The sequence below is a fragment of the Schistocerca nitens genome, chromosome 6, assembly GCF_023898315.1.
Source record: "Schistocerca nitens isolate TAMUIC-IGC-003100 chromosome 6, iqSchNite1.1, whole genome shotgun sequence".
Taxonomy (NCBI): Eukaryota; Metazoa; Arthropoda; class Insecta; order Orthoptera; family Acrididae; genus Schistocerca; species Schistocerca nitens.
Genome location: NC_064619.1, coordinates 661,576,710 through 661,596,884, shown reverse-complemented (window position 1 = coordinate 661,596,884; position 20,175 = coordinate 661,576,710). Strand labels below are relative to the sequence as shown.

Here is a 20,175-nt window from a genome sequence, read left to right as displayed (position 1 = left end):
CTTACCTACTTACTCCGATCTCCAATCCTGAATTAATCAAGTTGCTTCATGCACAACATGGAGTGGTATTTATCTGGCTACTTAAAGAAATTTGCATACTTGTAATTAAATTATTAAATTAATTAAACTAATAATTTTCCAGCTCCGTTTTTCTGTAAATGCGTAGGAAGGGCTTGGGCTGGTGGCGACCCTGAATTTCTGAATTTTTATCATTATTTGTGTGAAAGAAGAAGCTAGAAATGCGAGATAACGTATATGCCTCGACGAGTAACGTCGTAAACATAGTAATACGTTACAGCCTCTTTCAACAGTCGCGACTCTACAGTAAATTGTAACACGTAACGTACTAGTGTTGTATTTCCTGGTAAGGCAGGCGATCAGTGAAATCTGAGCCCAATGACAAGAGAACTTAATTGAAAAGTTTACATTTCAGATACACTCCTGGAAATGGAAAAAAGAACACATTGACACCGGTGTGTCAGACCCACCATACTTGCTCCGGACACTGCGAGAGGGCTGTACAAGCAATGATCACACGCACGGCACAGCGGACACACCAGGACCCGCGGTGTTGGCCGGCGAATGGCGCTAGCTGCGCAGCATTTGTGCACCGCCGCCGTCAGTGTCAGCCAGTTTGCCGTGGCATACGGAGCTCCATCGCAGTCTTTAACACTGGTAGCATGCCGCGACAGCGTGGACGTGAACCGTATGTGCAGTTGACGGACTTTGAGCGAGGGCGTATAGTGGGCATGCGGGAGGCCGGGTGGACGTACCGCCGAATTGCTCAACACGTGGGGCGTGAGGTCTCCACAGTACATCGATGTTGTCGCCAGTGGTCGGCGGAAGGTGCACGTGCCCGTCGACCTGGGACCGGACCGCAGCGACGCACGGATGCACGCCAAGACCGTAGGATCCTACGCAGTGCCGTAGGGGACCGCACCGCCACTTCCCAGCAAATTAGGGACACTGTTGCTCCTGGGGTATCGGCGAGGACCATTCGCAACCGTCTCCATGAAGCTGGGCTACGGTCCCGCACACCGTTAGGCCGTCTTCCGCTCACGCCCCAACATCGTGCAGCCCGCCTCCAGTGGTGTCGCGACAGGCGTGAATGGAGGGACGAATGGAGACGTGTCGTCTTCAGCGATGAGAGTCGCTTCTGCCTTGGTGCCAATGATGGTCGTATGCGTGTTTGGCGCCGTGCAGGTGAGCGCCACAATCAGGACTGCATACGACCGAGGCACACAGGGCCAACACCCGGCATCATGGTGTGGGGAGCGATCTCCTACACTGGCCGTACACCACTGGTGATCGTCGAGGGGACACTGAATAGTGCACGGTACATCCAAACCGTCATCGAACCCATCGTTCTACCATTCCTAGACCGGCAAGGGAACTTGCTGTTCCAACAGGACAATGCACGTCCGCATGTATCCCGTGCCACCCAACGTGCTCTAGAAGGTGTAAGTCAACTACCCTGGCCAGCAAGATCTCCGGATCTGTCCCCCATTGAGCATGTTTGGGACTGGATGAAGCGTCGTCTCACGCGGTCCGCACGTCCAGCACGAACGCTGGTCCAACTGAGGCGCCAGGTGGAAATGGCATGGCAAGCCGTTCCACAGGACTACATCCAGCATCTCTACGATCGTCTCCATTGGAGAATAGCAGCCTGCATTGCTGCGAAAGGTGGATATACACTGTACTAGTGCCGACATTGTGCATGCTCTGTTGCCTGTGTCTATGTGCCTGTGGTTCTGTCAGTGTGATCATGTGATGTATCTGACCCCAGGAATGTGTCAATAAAGTTTCCCCTTCCTGGGACAATGAATTCACGGTGTTCTTATTTCAATTTCCAGGAGTGTACATTTGATTCGTGAGTTGGAAAACAGGTCATGTCCCAGAAAGTAAATTTTTCAGGAGAGACAAAAAATTGTTTCACTACACAACCCCTAAAGCTTGGTATTGCGGAATCGCTGTCTAACAGTTGGTCTCAGGGTGAAACAATATACACCATTACAACATAATTTAGCCATCTAGAGTGGTCAGTCATGCAGTCTGGATGTGGTGGGGATGATCCTTTTTAGAACCTGGTGCGGCTGATGAGGCAACTAGCGTTCTGTTTGCATGGGAGGATTGTGTTATGAAAGTTCATAAAATTCATATTCATATTTATTACAGCAATAAGAAGGCGTGTTATGAGCATACAGTTAATCATAATGTACCCAAAATACGGCCTCAAGAAAATACATCAAAGCACGCAATGGTGAGTATGCTTGTCATCTTCATATTGTCTATCCTTCGCTGGCCACTGGCAGATAAAGTTACAGAATGGTTTGTACTCGTCATGTATGTATTGTAGAACTTTCCTTACATCGTTTAGTTTCTTGTTTTTATTGTAACAGGTCAACTGTATGCATATTTATCTGGAAGATCTGATTTACATCATCCTTTGAGCAGTGGGGACTGGAAGGTAGCGAGTCTATCAATGGATGACTTGACTTCAATAATTCCAGGAGAATTGCTACGTAAATGATGTGACTGGAAATAGATATCTCAAACTTCATTTTCGTTTTGCTAGCACAAGAGCACACTACAGTAGCATTCCTTTTATGCTGGTTATGCCACAAGATCTTTAAGTCCTGAATATCATCTGTTTCCATGCTTATGACGGTAAAATTCTGCATCTGAGAGAAAGAGCGTATCAAAGTTTCATACTCCTCTCAAGTCGTCTCCTGCCACGGCACCTTCTGTGGTGTCACCGCCAGACACCACACTTGCTAGGTGGTAGCCTTTAAATCGGCTGCGGTCCGTTAGTATACGTCGGACCCGCGTGTCGCCACTATCAGAGATTGCAGACCGAGCGCCGCCACACGGCAGGTCTACAGAGACTTCCTAGCACTCGCCCCAGTTGTACAGCCGACTTTGCTAGCGATGGTTCACGCGCTGACAAAATACGCTCTCATTTGCCGAGACGATAGTTAGCATAGCCTTCAGCTACGTCATTTGCTACGACCTAGCAAGGCGCCATTATCAGTTGCTATTGATATTGTAAATAATGTACAGACAAGAGCTACATTCAACATTAATGGATTAAAGTTAAGTATTCCACCATCTGCGTCCATTTTTCTAATTTCATTGTCCTGTTCCAGACCTCACGCCAGCCTGCGTGAGCTAAAACACGTGCCTTTCGGCTTCCTCTAAATTTAGTGGGTTGGTCTCCTGCCAATCCACTACATTTTGGCGACGAGGTTTTCCGCGTTCTTATCGATATTGCCCTGATTTACTCGTGTAATGGTTTCGCCACCATCTCCAGATGTACTGTCCGAATTTTATCGCTTACAGAATCAGCAGACGCAGGCCTTACTGGATGCCCTTGGACAGCTCGTCCAGGGTCACTGTGCAATGCAAAACGATACGGCAGCCGCCACTCCACCGCTAACGCAGCCACAGCACGCTGTTGCACCAACTTTTCGTCCATTTGATGCTGCACTGGAAAGCTGGACGGAGTGGTCACACCAATTTGGATTCCATCTCGCCGCCTACAGAATTCAAGGTAACGAGCGGCAGCCATTTTTGTTGTCTTCCGTCGGCGTCCACACCTACCGTGTGATCGTCAAATTATTTCCCCGACGCGACGTAGCAACTATGTCCTACGACGAAATTTTGTCTGCATTATATGCCTATTTCAAAGAATCAGTCAATGTAGTTGCCAAACGGTATACCTTCTTTCGTACCAAACGTACGGCAGGTCAGACTAATAGGGAGTGGGTTGCAACCTTGCAAGGCCTTATTAGGGATTGTGCTTTTGAGTGTCAATGTGGACTCCCTTATTCAGATACTATGGTACGTAATGCAATTGCACGGAACGTTTCTGATGTTCGTATAAGGGAACAGATTTTGAAACTAGTCAATCCCTCCCTTCAACAAGTGATGGACGTATTGGATCGGCAGGACACACCTGACGTTGCTCAGGAATCATTTGAAACTTCACCAGCCGTGTGTCACGTTAACCGGCCCGCCGGGCGAGCTGCACGGAGCAGTAAACAGCCCTCGCGCCCGGCCGCGCAGCTGCCACCAGGCTCTCAGCCACGTGTGCCGCGCAGGCAAGCAAATGCAGTGATAAAATCATGCCCGCGGTGTGCTATTAGACATTCGCGTGAGAATTGCCCGTCACGCCAAGCTATTTGCTTTTTCCGTACTAAAAAGGGACATGTTCAAAGTGTTTGCCAGACAAAGCTCAGATCGGACACTCACAATCATTCCAGGCCCTTTGCTTCACGCCGGAATCGGAATCGAACCAAGGATACTCCGGCTCGTGTAACTTCGCCCATGGAAATTCATGTAGTTAATTCCACTCCGCCCAGTGCCACTCTCTTTAACAGTGACTGTGTTCGTCCCACAAATAGTGTGCGTCGACATCGCCGGAAATCCCGTCATGTCGCAAGTGATTATGTGCCAGTGTCAGTTCACGTTGCACGAGACAGTCGCTCTTGTCGTCAGCAGGACAATAAACTTTTTGTAGACTTGGACATTAACGGCAAAGTGATACCATTCCAGCTCAATACTGGAGCTGCAGTTTCACTGATCAATCAAGACACGTACAAACAGCTGGGCACACCTCCGTTGCATGCCGCAAATGTTAAGCTAACTACATATTCAGGTCACGGGCTCCCTGTGTTAGGGCAGTGCAGCCTTCTTGCAACATACAAAGGACAAACAAAACTTGTGTCATTGAACGTCCTTCATTCTTCTTCTGCAGTGAACTTGTTTGGTTTCGATTTATTTCAGTTCTTTAACTTGTCTATAGTAAATCAGATCCTATCAGTGAACCAGACTGTGCCTTCAGACAGTGTTTCTCGTCTCTGTGAAGAATTTGCAGACATTTTTGCACCGGGCCTCGGTTGCGCTAAGAGCTATGAAGCACATTTGGAACTGAACGTAAACGCGCAACCGAAATTTTTCAGAGTGCACAATGTTCCCCACGCATTGCGTGATGAAGTCGCAAAAACATTACATGATTTGGAATCACAAGGTGTGATTGAACGTGTGCAGGCATCTCTCTGGGCATCACCCTTAGTAATTTTGCCAAATCCTTCCAGAAAACTGAGACTTTGTGTGGACTTCAAGGCAACAGTGAATCCACAATTAGTGATTGCAACATTTCCTTTACCCCGCCCGGAAGATCTTTTTGACAAACTGTGCCCGGGTAAATATTTTTCGAAGTTCGACTTAGCAGATGCGTACTTGCAAATACCGGTGGACGAAGAATCCGAGCGCGTTTTGGTGGTTAACACGCATCTTGGTTTGTATCGATTCAAACGACTGCCATTCGGGTGTGCATCCGCCCCTGCATTGTTTCAGCAATATCTACAAACTGTTTGTATGTCGGTCCCTACTGCAGCAAACTATCTGGACGATATTGTGATCTCCGGAAAGACGGAAGAAGAACATTTAGCCAATCTCAGAACATTATTTCAGGTCTTGCGACAAAATGGTCTTCGCTTGCGGAAGGACAAATGTGTGTTTTTTGCTCGTGACTTGCGCTACCTGGGACATGTAATCAATGCCCAAGGCATACATCCCAGTCCCGAGCACCTCCGTGCCATAAAAGACTTGCCTTCGCCGCAGAATTTGAAGCAGCTGCAGAGTGTGCAGGGAAAAATTAATTACTATCATCGCTATGTTCCCCATGCCTCTTCCATTTCAGCTCCGCTTCATCGCTTACGCCATAAAGGTGTTCCGTTCGTCTGGACGACGGAATGCGAACGCGCCTTTCGCCAGTTGAAATCGGCGTTGCTTTCAAATACTTGCCTTACGCCATTCGATCCCCTGAAGCCCCTTTTGTTGATGGTAGATGCATCGGACTTCGGGATCGGTGCTGTGCTTGCGCACAAAGATGGATCGCATGACCGCCCTATTGGCTTTGTGTCCAAATTGCTCTCGTCTGCGCAAATACATTATTGACAGATCGAGAAAGGTGCATTGGCTCTCGTATTTGATGTTACTAAGTTTCATGATTTCTTGTATGGTCGTCACTTTACCATCATCACGGACCACAAACCTTTGACATCGCTTTTTCATCCGAAGAAGCCTGTAGCTCGACGTACAGCGCAGAAATTCATTCGCTGGTCTCTTTTCCTCTCGCAGTACCGCTACGATATCTTGTATCGGTCCACTGCTAAGCACGGAAACGCCGATGCGTTGTCCCGTTTGCCTGTTGCTGAGGATAGAGCATTCGATTCTTCCGAACTTGCTTGCATGTTCATTAATGCGGAAACCGATGACGTGGTCTAATCGTTACCGATTGATTTTCGTCGTGTAGCTACAGCCACAGCTGCTGACCCTGTCCTTGCTACCGTTCTGCGTTTTGTTGCTACGCAATGGCCCTTGTCAAAGTCACGGATCGGAGATTTTTTGCTCACAAGGAGAGACTTTTTGTATGACGTGGAGTTTTGCTGTTGTGTTCCGATAATGATCAGTCCAGGGTCGCGGTCCCACGTTCGTTACAGTCCTCTGTCTTACAGCTTCTCCACTAAGGACATTGGGGTATAGTGAGAACGAAACAACTTGCTCGTCAGCACTGTACTTGGTTCGGAATCGATGCTGCGATTACGAATATGTGCTCTTCTTGCATGGCGTGTGCCGAACAACAATCCGCACCACCGCGGAAATTCTTTGCATGGCCAAAAGCCACTTCCCCTTGGCAACGCTTACACATCGATTTTGCTGGTCCATTCTGGAATGCTCAATGATTGGTTCTGGTCGATTCATTCAGTAATTTTCCTTTTGTTGTCCGGATGTCTTCCACGACATCATCTTCCACCATCCAAGCGTTATCTGCAATCTTTTGCATTGAAGGTCTGCCACAGACTATTGTTTCCGACAATGGCCCACAATTCATGTCTGCAGAATTTCAGTCAATCTGCAAGGCCAATGGTATTCAACATCTGACGTCCGCGCCGTTTTCACCACAGTCAAACGATGCCGCTGAACGATTGGTCAGGACTTTCAAGTCACAGATGTTGAAGTTGAAAGAGTCGCATTCTCGGGAGGACGCGTTGTTGATCTTTTTGTCCTCGTATCGCTCTCAGCCCCAAGATGGTCGCTCGCCGGCTGAGTTGCTCCACGGTCGTCCTCATCGAACCTTGATGTCTTTGCTACATCCGCCGCATCAGGATCCTGTGCAGCGGCAGACACCTGCTTTTGCTCCAGGCGACGTTGTCTACTATCGCCACTATCGAGGTTCACGGCGTTGGCTCGAAGGGCGCGTTCTTCGCTGCCTCAGACGCGCTATGTATCTGGTTTTGGGGGCCTCTGGTGAGGTGCGCCGGCATCTCAACCAGCTGCGCCTCTGTCGTCGCATGGGATCTGCCGCTCGCCGTCTGCTTTTAGCGACGGTGCCGTCCGGTCAGCGCCCTGAGGACCCATCTAGTGGCTCGCCTCGGCCCCAGGTGTTGCCGACGCTGCCTTCCATTTTGCCCCATGGCGACGCGCCGCCGCCGCCGCCTGTTCTCCCGCCGGCGACGCACGCAGTGGACGCGTCGCTGCAACCGCGGGGCGCCTCCCTGGGTCACGCGCCGCCGATCGTTTTCTGTGACCAGTTGTCCTCCGACATGGAACTCTTGCCCGCTCCGGACCATATGTCGTCTTCGCCCGTCGGGTGCCCCGACCCGAAGGAGGTCGACCCTTTGGCCCCTCCTGTCTCTCTGCGGGCGCTTACACCGCATGTTGGCGTGCACCCTGGAGCAGGTTTTCAGGCGTTTCCTAGCTCCCCTCGGACCGAATGGCAGGGTGCGCGTGGCACAGCCTCGCCTGTTGTTAGACTCCCCACCTCGTCACATACATCAACATGGGGTCCTCCCCACGGCGGGCGGAAGCCTTATAACACAACCGTACGCCGATTTGCGGGGGAGGAATGTGGTATCACCGCCAGACACCACACTTGCTAGGTGGTAGCCTTTAAATCGGCCGCGGGCCGTTAGTATACGTCGGAACCGCGTGTCACCACTATCAGAGATTGCAGACCGAGCGCCGCCACACGGCAGGTCAAGAGAGACTCCCTAGCACTCGCCCCAGTTGTACAGCCGACTTTGCTAGCGATGGTTCACTGACAAAATACGCTCTCATTTGCCGAGACGATAGTTAGCATAGCCTTCACCTACGTCATTTGCTACGACCTAGCAAGGCGCCATTATCAGTTGCTATGGATATTGTAAATAATGTACAGACAAGAGCTACGTTCAACATTAATGGATTAAAGTTAAGTATGCCACCATCTGCGTCCGTTTTTCTAAGTTCTAATTTCATTGTCCTGTTCCAGACCTCACGCCAGCCTGCGTGAGCTAAAACGCGTGCCTTTCGGATTCCTCTAAATTTAGTGGGTTGGTCTCCTGCCAATCCACAACACCTTCTCTAGCTCAATACCCATCTAATGAGCACTTTTGTTGATACGACATGACCTCCTGTTACACCAAACGATGAGCGCAGATATAAAGAGCCGGTATCACCGATAAACGTACTTTGGAAAAAAAGTGGTCATGATACCTTTCCGAACTGACTCATTCATTTGTAGTACGTAGTAACTAGGACGATATTTGACACTGAAGTCAGTCGTAGCTCATAGGCACACAATGGCAGTTACCTCACAAATGGTTCGTTTCCAGATGCTTGTGGACTGGGACGGTTTCGCATTTATCACCGTATACTTTATTGTGCAATAGTACCGTGTCGATATATTGTGCGAAAAAAGAAGGCCGGGAACAGCACAATATTACTGTGCAACATTGATGCCCAGGAGACGTCAGTTAGAACTCTGTCTTCATGGCGAACATGTCGGACATCGATGACGTAGAGCTCGCACATATTGCGATTGCATTCACTATGTGCTACAAAACGAAAAAGAAGAGGAAATGACAATGTGCGAAAAAGAAGCTTGGACGGCGGTCTACAAACCGTCATAATAACATGACGAGAGAACTTTCAGAAGAACCATACCATTATCGGAATTTTGCAACGATGGAGAGAAATTTTTCAACGAACTGGTGAACCTCGTTACAGCTTACGTACACAGAGAAGATACTCTTCATATACACGTTCGATTTCACTTACCACAATGCGCGAAGCAATGTATAAACTTGAAAAGAGTAAGATACAATATTGTAGAGGACTGGCAGGTTGCACTCTTATGTATTTCTGGAATAAATAATTAAAGTTACGAATGGAAGAAAGTGTACAAAAAAGAGGTGGCTGTAAAATGGAGATAAAAAACAAAAAATCATTTTATACAAAAAGACACAGTGTGAGAATTAAAAGATACAAGTCAAGGTATGGCAGGAGCATAAAAAGTCGCAGAACGATTAAAACACCCATGTGATGGGTGGCGCAATACGGAAAAACCATGGACGACAAAACTATATACAAGTCGCGCACATGATCGAACACCACACCACTTGACAACACTGTAGAAGTGCACCGGACAGAACACTGACGCAGCACACTCGATGACGAATAAAAAAATTGGGAGGATCTGCCAGGGGTGGTAATACGAGAGAGAAGGGAATTGGGGGAAATGGACATGGACTGCAGATAGGTGACGTTCGGTGGGAATGTGGATCGGCCGTGAGGCGTGCTGAGATAGTCCACGCAGTTGGGGTAATGCTGTATCCTGGTGGCACAATGATTAGTGCACCTGTCTAGTAAGCAGGAGATTCCGGGTTCGAATCCCGGGTTCATACACATTTTCACTTGTCGCTGCTGGTTCCACGTAATGTCCCCCCTGCAGCTGACAGCAGTGATCCCCTCTCTTTCCTTTCCTTTCTTCCTCTCTCTCCCTTCAATTTACATACAATTTTCGTTACCAATTACGACGGCTATTCGAAAAGTAAAGCCCAATAGGTCACGAAATGGAAACGACAGTGAAAATCCGCTGACGTTTTGCACAGATGTGTTGGGCACTGTGGCTATTGTGCCTATCGATCACGTCATGTTGCTCTTTTCGGTTCTGAGCACAACGTGAGCGCGTGAAGATGCTTAGGAAATAGTGTCTCGCGCCAAATATGGGTGATCACTGAGAGGTTTCGCCTGATTTCATACCACCTATCAAAACAAGTGTTTCGCGGCAAATATGGGTGATTACCGAGAGGTTTCGCCTGATTTGATACCACCCCTCACAACGTAGCTGTCATGCATGTCCTTCTTCATGGCAATTTTCGTCCGCAAATTGCAGGGCATTTCGGACGCCCCTGTTGCGTTTTAGATGGAAAGTGTTTGATCAATCACCGTACATCACCAACTTGGCTCCCTCTTATGTTGATCTGCGCCCACACGAACCGCTGGCACGGACAACGAACTGCAGTCCAGCGCAGGGAAGTGGCGGAAAGCACAGGTAGCTGTCTTCCGTGACTTGGGTACTGGGAAGTTGGTACAACGTTACGACAAACGCTTAAGTCGGAGCGGCGATTGTATACGGAAGTAGCTGCTAGGGGCAGAAAACTGCTGCAAATAAAACAGTTTTCGTTTTCAGTGCAGTTTCCATCTCATGATCAATCGGAGCTTGCTTACCAAATAGTCCTCGTACGATACATCCTGTATACCAGTGGTTCCCAGTGTGGGGGTAATTACCTCCTGTAATTTCCTGAAGGGCAAAAAGAAAAGGTTCAGTTGTATTGAAACTACATTATTTTTAATAGATAATTACTATTATGTCTATTTAATAAGACTGTAATGCTGATTACATAACTTACCAATACTTTTTTCCTTCAAATCCTATCATTAACTTGTGACTATGTGGCGGGGATTATAATTTGTTTAACAAATGTATGAACATCACCTTCTCGACATAATACACCTCAATACGCACATACTTTGTACCATGCATCTATAACACAAAAATTGAGGCATATACACCGAAGCGCCAAAGAAACTGGTATAGGCATGTGTATTCAAATACAGAGATAGGCAAAGTACTGGGCTGCGATCGGCAACGCCTCTATAAGACAAATGCCTGGCGCACTTGTTAGATCGGTTACTGCTGCTACAACGGCAGGTTATTAAGATTTAAGTGAGTTTGAACGTGGTGTTATAGTCGGAGCACAAGCGATGGGACACAGCATCTCCGAGGTAGCAATGAAGTGGGGACTTTCCCGTACAACCATTTCACCAGCGTACCATGGTTAGGAATCTGGTAAAACATCAAATCCCTTACATCGCTGCGGCCTGAAAAAGATCTTGCAAGAACGGGACCAACGACGAATGAAGAGAATCGTTCAAGGCGACAGTAATGTTCATGTCTGGGGAGTTCGGCGGCCAACGGAAATGTTTAAGGTCAGAAGAGCTACTCTGTAGCAATTGTGGACATGTGGGGTGTCGCATTGTCCTCCTGGAATTGCCCAAGTCCGTTGGAATGCACAATGGACATGAGGGCATGCAGGCGATCAGACAGAATGCTTATGTACGTGTCACCTGTCAGATTCGTATCTAGACATATCGGGGGTCCCATACCACTCCAACTGCACACACACCACACCATTACAGAGCCTCCACCCTGCTGGCATCCAGGGTCCACAGATTCATGAGGTTGTCTTCATACCCATACACGTCCATCCGGCCTATAAAATTTGGAACAAGACTCGTCTGACCAGGCAGCATGTTTCCAGTCATCAACAGTCCACGGCCAGTGTTGTCGGGCCCAACCGAGGCGTAAATCTTTGTGTCCTGCACTCATCAAGGGTATACAAGGGGGCCTTAGGCTCCGAAAGCTCATATCAATGATGTTTCGTTGAATGGTTAGTATGCCGACACTTGTTCATGGCCCAGCACTGAAATCTGCAGCAATTTGCGGAAGGGTTGCACTTCTGTCACGAACGATTCTCTTCAGTCATCGTTGGTCCTATTCTCACAGGATTTCTTTCCAGCTGTGTTGTTTTACTGCATTCCTGCTATTGACGGTACACGCGTGAAATGGTCGTACGTTAAAATTCCCACTTCATTGCTATCTCGGAGATGCTGTGCCCCATCGCTCGTGCACCGACTAACACCACGTTCAAACTCACTTAAATCTTGATAAGGTGCCATTGCAGCAGTAGTAACCGATCTAACAACTGCGCCACCTTTTTTTTTCCTTTATTGTATTTAGATTCTGGCAGCAGCTTATTACGTTGCTCTGCAGCCTACAGACTTTTTAAAATGTAAGGAGAAGTTAAGAAACAATAAAAGCAGGCGATAAAACAGGGACTTAAATTGTAAAACGGCGGAAAATTCCGGAAAGTTAAAACATAAAGCAAAGGGTTGGCAAAGCGGATAAATTCCACAGGATGCAGACAGGTAACATAGTAGACAGACAATTAAAAAAAACATGGCGACAGTCTGGTTTCTGTTCACAAGAGATATAAAAACCACACCCAGCGACAGTATGATGACTGTTCGCAACACTTTGGAGAAGACACACAACACTGAACACTCACTGTAAACACTGCACTAAAATGTCGGCACAAAGATAACACACCATAGCTGAGGGCAGATGGGGGGGGGAGGGGGAAGGGACCTGGACAGATGGGGGGTAAGGGACCTGGACAGATGGGGGGGGGGGGGGGAAACAAGGAGGGAGGAGAGGAAAAGCGAAAGGGAGGGAACCAAAGGAGATAAGGGGGGGGGGGGGCAGGGCAGACGCGAGAGGGAATGGGAAAAGGCAGAGGAGGGAAATGCAAAAGGACTCGGGGGAGAGAAGGGGGCAGAGAGAGGGTAGGTGGGGAAAAAAGAAGATGGAAGGGGGGGAAAGGGAACTTAGGAAAAGGACGGAGGGGGGGGGGTGAGGATCAGAGTTGATAGGAGGGATAAACTGTGCCAGACACTTGTCTTATATAGCTGCTGCGGACCGCAGCTCCGTATCCTGCCTGTTTACATACCTGTGTATTTGGACACACATGCCTACGGCAGTTTCTTTGGCGCTTCAGAGCAGCCACTGAGACTAACCTGGTGGCGAGCCCGATGAGCGCGGGGCAGTCGCACAGCAGCAGAGTGGTGGCGGCGGGCAGCGCCACGGAGAGGAGGAGGAGGGCGGCCAGCAGCGCCGGGCCCGCCCTGCGCCACCAGTGGAGGGGCCACACGAGCAGCGGCGCCGCCACGAACAGCTGCATGTCCGCCGACAGGTACCACGACTGCGCCACGCACTGCACACCACAACGACGGCGGGCGAGTTTAGGCTCGTTCTGCACACCTACGTCACGTATGCTCCGACAGCCAATGAGCGTTCACCACGTTCTGACAAGGGAACCTCCCCATCGCACCCCGATCAGATTTAGTTATAAGTTGGCACAGTGGATAGGCCTTGAAAAACTGAACACAGATCAATCGAAAAAACGGGATGAAGTTGTGTGGAACTATGAAAAAAAAATCAAAATATACATACTGAGTAGTCGATGGCATGATAGGCAACTTCAACGAGACTGTGAGCTCAGGAGCGCCGTGGTCCCGTGGTTAGTGTGAGCAGGTGTGGAACGAGAGGTCCTTGGTTCAAGTCTTCTCTCGAGTGAAAATTTTACTTTCTTTATTTTCGCGAAGTTATGATCAATCAGTTCGTTCATTGACGTCTCTGTTCACTGTAATAACTTTAGCGTCTGTGTTTTGCGACCGCACAGCAAAACCGTGCGATTAGTAGACGAAAGGACGTGCCTCTCCATTGGGAACCGAAAGATTTGGAAGCAATGTCATATGTCAACCGATTCCTCCAAAGGAAAACACGTCTAATATATTCTATACGACACTGGTAACGGCATGTGCGTCACATGACAGGAATATGTTGTCGACCCACCTAACTTGTACACTTGGCGAATGGGTAAAAAGATTCTTCTACCTTGCCCGATTTAGGTTTTCTTCTGGATGTGATAATCACTCCCAAAAAAGTGATGAAAACATAAGAGTTTGTCACATAAACTGAAAATAAAAAATTAAACTTTCCAGTCGAGGGAAGACTTGAACCCAGGACCTCTCGTCCCGCAGATGCTCACGCTAACAATGGGCCCACGGTGCTCCTAAGCTCACACTTTCCTTGATGTTGCCTATCTTCCGCATGGACTACTCAGTTTGTACATTTTGCTTATTTTTTTCATAGTTCCACACAACTTCTTCTTGTTTTCTCGATTGCTCTGTGTTCAGTTTTTCAAGGGCTATCCACGGTGCCAACTTATAACTAAATCTGAGGGGGGGGGGGGGGGGGTGCGATCGGGAGGTTCCCTTGTGAGAGCTCTGCTGTGAATGCCGTAGCTCACGAGCATTAAACGCGATCGTAGCGAGTTGTTTAGTCAAGTTTGATTCCATTCGTTGCGAGTCGTCATCGTCGATTGTGATGGTAAGTAAGCGAAAGATATAATTTGGAGAATATACGCTTTCTTCATGCAGAAAGCACGCTCTTGCACGTACCGCAGTTGTCGCTTGGAATCGTCAACATTGTCCGCCCCCAGTAGCTGCCGGCACGGTAGCTCAGCGTGTTCAGTCAGAGGGTTTCGCTACCCTCTGTAATAAAAAAACTGAGTGAACGGATCAACGAACAACCTGAACGAGTCTCATCGGACGTCCGCCACGAACAAACACAACGAACAATACAGAACAAAAATGACACCAACAAAATAAAAAATAAAAAGTAGCTGAGTGAAAAGCGCGACAGAATGCCAATCCTTAGGGCCCGGGTTCGATCCCTAGTTGGGTTAGAGATTTTCTCCGCTCAGGGACTGAGTGTTGTGATGTCATAACCATCATCATTTCAACCCCATCGACGGGCAAGTCACCAAAGTGGCATCAAATCGAAAGATTTGCATCTGGCGAACGGTCTATCCAACAGGAGGCCCTATTCACACGACATTTATTTATCGCCAACAATGCAATCCCTGTCCGTGGCTCGACATGCGCGGAACGCCATCGTTCGTGGATCTGATTGTAGAACCTATCTGCCCAACTTAATAGCCGAAAAGTGCAGTCTGCGTCTACAGCACACACAGTGTGTGCAGAACTACTGTGCTGACGTAAGCTGTCGCCAGGTCACCAGTCGGCAAGGATGCAACGCGAAGATCGATTTGTAGGCACTGGATCGAGCACGCCTATCGCGAGAGAGGCCAGAGACACATCCTCAAGCAACACGCCACCAACGCCCTCTCGACAGAAAGTATTTAGGTCAGCGCCATTGACCAGAGGACCTCAGTCAATCGTCCAGTTTGGCGTCTGTCAGTTTACTCGCAGAGCAGGTTTAGTCCATCACAGACTATGACAATGCAAAGCGACCTGATTAGTGACTATGGCAGGACTAGTTTATCTCTACCAGGGCTGTACTTCGCTGTCTGGAAGACACTATTACTGATGACCTTGTACCACAAAACATGGACTCTATTCAAGTTAAGTAATTGCTCCAGTTCATGTAAATGAAGGACCGTTTTAATCCACACATACATTTGTGTTATAGAAAGAGGATTCTGGCCACCCATAACAACGCCCTCTCCCTTGCTTCCTTGCGCTACAAGACACTATAATTACGTCATCGGCATCCCATTAACCACACTGCGCATTAGTCCATAATTATTGAGATGGTGCATGAGTTCTTAGCGTTTTCCGTATGTTTAATAAACAGAACAGATACACATGGACTTCAGTCATCAATAATAATTCCCCTCCACTATTGTGACAATTGGAGAGGCATCACTCTGGCGTCAGTCCCAAGCAACATCTTCTCGCGAATAAATAGGATAAAAGCAGATGCAGACAAGAGAAATAGGAAAAGAACAAGCAGGATTCAGGGAAGATCGCTGTTGCACTGACCACTTAAACACCTCGAGAATAATAACTGAACAATCACATGAATACCAGTCGCCGCTTTACATGCTGTTTGAAAACGCGTTCGACAGTATAATTAGAACAAAAACATGGAGCTCATTGCAAACTTTTGGAGTTCCCAAGAAATAATCACTCTTGTCGAGTGCGTGTATGAAAACTACATACGCCAGTTTCAACTTCAAGGTCTGCTTTCAGATCCAATAGCAGTAAAAACAGAAGCTAAGCAAGGCTGCATGTTCTCACCGATACTATTTAACATAGTACTGAATCTTGTAATGACGCAAGCAATGGATAAAGTGAGAGGAATAAAATTAAGCAATGGATCACGTCTAGAACACCTAGGTTTTGCGGATGGCCTTTGCCTTCTATCCCACAGCCTCAGCGACATGAAAGAGAAACCAGAAGGTCTGAAATCTTCGGCGAAGAAAGTCGGTTTGAAAATTAATGCCCAAAAAACAAAAGACATGCGGGCAAATGATAACAACACAGCAGGGCTTAAGCTTGGGAGTCAGGTAGTCGAAAGGGTGGATACGTTTTGCGGCATTGGAAGCATGAGTACACCATACGGTGGTGCAACAGAGGACATTAACAGCCGCATCAACAAAGCGAAAGGCGCTTTTACAACTCTCCGCTCAATCTGGAGAGCAAAGGAAATAATATTGAGGACCAAGTTGCGGATATTTGAAAGTAATGTAAAATCTGTGCATCTATATGGATGTGAAACATGGAAAGAGGAGAAGCAGCTACTCCACAAGCTGCAGGCATTTAAGAACAGATGTCAGGAACATCCTGAGGGGTATTGCGGCCAAATGTCATCTCTAACGAAAAACTCTGGGAAAGAACCAGCCAGAAGCCAATTGAGCTTCAAATAAGAAGCAGGATATGGAGATGGTTAAGACAAATACTTAGGAGACCAAATGTATATACTGCCAGGGAAGCACTTAATTGGATCCCTCAGGGACGACGGGGATGAGGCAGGCCCAGAACGACGTGGAGACCATCAGTTGAAGCAGAAGGTCAAGGGTAAGGAATAGGATGGGAAGAAGCGAAAATACTTGCAGAAGACATAGCAAGATGGCGATCTTTTGTTGCAGGCCTATGCTACCCATAAGGAGTTAAAGGAATTAACAATAATAATATTTTTTAAAAGTCTGCCAACGCTGGCATAACTTTTCGATTCCACAAGTGTAGAAATCACGTGGTTTTGAACCGAAGAACTCGTCCAGCCGCGTTGAGAGCGCATTTTTATCAGGATAGGAAGTTACTCGAAGGTTGTTGGATAGACAGCAGAAAAGGTGAAAATATGAGCGCGCAAGATAAGGTGTACAAGTTGGTATCGCGGAGTACCAACACTTCACACAGTCTTCCTGGTCGTTGTTCTCGGACTGCGTCTCCAAGACGTCTCAGTAGTTGACAGTAAATGTCAACAGTGATGCGTACACCTCGGGGAAGCAATTTGTAGTACACCACACCGTCGTTGCTCCAGCATATACAGTACATCATGTTTTGTGGAAGCGTGCAGGTCTTTATGTGGGGAGTTGCTGCTTTATTTGTGCGCAACCATTCCTTTCTTCTCCTTATGTTGGCATAAAGACACCATTTATCGTCACCAGTAAGGATACAGTATAGGGATGGTCTGCGTTGTTCACGAGCGGATGAATGACGAGCAATCGCTGATGCATGTATGGCTACCCGCTTTCATGATTTTGGCTTAGAGTGTACGGTATCCGTACTCCCGATTTTTGAATCTTCTCTGTTGTGTGCAAATGTCAGACGATGGTGGAATGATCACAGTTCATCACATTCGCCGGTTCTCGAGCGCACTGTCGTATTCTGCATTAATGCATTTAAACGATCTTCGTGATACCCAGAAGGTCTTCCTGAACATGGAGAGTCACGAATGTAAAATCTTCCTTAAAACGAAGAAATCATCTTCTTGCCGTGCTCTGTCCATTGGCATTATCCCCATACACGGAGGAAATATTTCTGCCTACCTGCACTGCTGTCATCCATATATTGAACTCAAACAAAAGAAGATGTCGGAAATGTTACGATTTCTCCACTTGGCACTCCGTTTAAAGGTGTCCACAGCTCCACTCACTATCTCCAAATGACAGAATGACAAAATGTGAACCCAAGTAGCAACAGTGAACTACAAATAAAAATGACAATCGATAAATAAACCCATAGCAACAGGAATACCAATATGCAAAACAAAAACGTCATCAACTTTATGAACCTAATACTTTATACTCATTTCTGATACCACCCAGTTACTTCACTGAAATAACGGCTGAAATATATCGTCCGTCCATAGACTTTAGAGACTGATTTTATTCCCCGCATTCAAGCGACGAAAGCGCCGTAACTACGTTGGCAGCGTGCATCCGACCAGTGAGTTGTCAGCAGGCAGTGATAAGTAGCGGACGGGCGCCCGTAGCGTGCAAACGGCGTTGTAATACAGTGGATCCACATCTGCAAATAAAGCGTTCGAGACATTCTCCAAAATGTTTCGAACAAGAGTAAAGTGTGTACGCACATCAACACCCGCACATCTTTATTTCCGAACAACTGAAAAGAAAACGCGGAAAATTCTTTTCTGAAAAAAAATAATGCAACAAAATGGAAAAGTCCGGAATGGGTGTCTGATGGTTCGCCAATGCCGGAGAATGTGTGAATTATACAGAAAAAACAATCTTGGTTGCACAAGATAGGTTTATTTAATCTTCACATGTGACGCATATCACCCATTCTAGGCATCATCAGACAATCGATAAAAACTCTTGCTAAACGCGATCGAGGCGTCGAATGCAATTTGCGGTTTAGTGTTGCTTGTGACTTCAGTTGATCAATGAAAGAAAGGAAGTACAGAGGTGTTAAGGGAAATTCGCTGAGGAACGAAATAAACAGGAACTGCAAGGAAGCTAAGACAAAATGGCAGCATGAAAGATCTGAAGAAATTGAAAAAGAAATTGTTGTCGGAAGGAATGACTCAGCTTACAGAAAAGCCAAAACAACCTTCGGTGCCGTTAAAATCAAGGGTGGTAGCATTAAGAGTGCAACGAGCGTTCCACTGTTAAATGCAGAGGAGAGAGCGGATAGGTGGAAAGAGTATATTGAAGACCTTTATGAGGTGGAAGTTTTCTCTGATGTGATAGAAGAAAAGACAGGAGTAGGTTTAGAAGGGATAGGGGATCCAGTGTTAGAATCAGAATTTAAGCGAGCTTTGGAGAACTTAAGATCAAATAAGGCAGAAGGGATGGATAACATTCCATCAGAATTTCTAAAAATCATTGAGGTAAGTCCCAACAATACGACTAATAATATTGACGTGTAGAATGTATGAGTCTGGTGACATACCATCTGAATTTCGGAAAAACATCATAGCCGGCCGGTGTGGCCGAGCGGTTCTAGGCGCTACAGACTGGAACCGCGCGACCGCTACGGTCGCAGGTTCGAATCCTGCCTCGGGCATGGATGTGTGTGATGTCCTTAGGTTAGTTAGGTTTAAGTAGTTCTAAGTTCTAGGCGACTGATGACCTCAGAAGTTAAGTCCCATAGTGCTCAGAGCCATTTGAACCAAAAATATCATCTACACAGTTCCGAAGACCACAAGGGCTGAGAAGTGTCAGAATAACCGCACAATCAGCTTAACAGCTTCCAGAATGAGATTTTCACTCTGCAGCGGAGTGTGCGCTGATATGAAACTTCCTGGCAGATTAAAACTGTGTGCCGGACCGAGACTCGAACTCGGGACCTTTGCCTTTCGCGGGCAAGTGCTGTACCTACTGAGCTACCCATGCACGACTCACGGCCCGTCCTCAGAGCTTTACTTCTGCCAGTACCTCGCCTCCTACCTTCCAGACTTTACATAAGGTTCGCAGGAGTGCTTCTGTAAAGTTTGGAAGGTAGGAGACGAGGTATTAAGTTGTGAGGACGTGCCGTGAGTCGTGCTTGGGTAGCTTAGTTGGTAGAGCATTTGCCCGCGAAAGGTAAAGGTCCCGAGTACGAGTCTCGGTCCGGCACACAGTTTTTATTTGCCAGGAAGTTTCAGCTTAACAGCTCATGCATCCAAGTTGCTGGCAAGAATACTGTACAGAAGAATGGAAAAGAAAATTGAGGATGTGCTATATGACGATCAGTTTGGCTTTAGAAAAGATAAAGGCACCAGAGAGGTAATTCTTACGTTGCGGTTGATAATGGAAGCAAGATTAAAGAAACATCAGGACACGTTCATAGGATTTGTCGACATGGAAAAAGCGTTCGACAATATAAAATGGTGCAAGATGTTCGAAATTCTGAGAAAAATAGGGTTAAGCTATAGGCAGAGGCGGGTAATACACACGATTTGTACAAGAGCTA

The 20,175-nt window shown here is 47.3% G+C and overlaps 1 protein-coding gene across 1 annotated transcript in view; it reads right to left on the bottom strand.

Moving 5' to 3' along the window:
* LOC126263559 (O-acyltransferase like protein-like) overlaps nucleotides 1–20,175 on the bottom strand; it is a 110,492-nt gene that overhangs the window by 46,227 nt on the left and 44,090 nt on the right. The window contains exon 4 of the mRNA XM_049960652.1: nucleotides 12,967–13,163. Within this exon, the coding sequence (XP_049816609.1) occupies nucleotides 12,967–13,163 (197 nt within the window). The remainder of the gene's footprint in view (nucleotides 1–12,966; nucleotides 13,164–20,175) is intronic.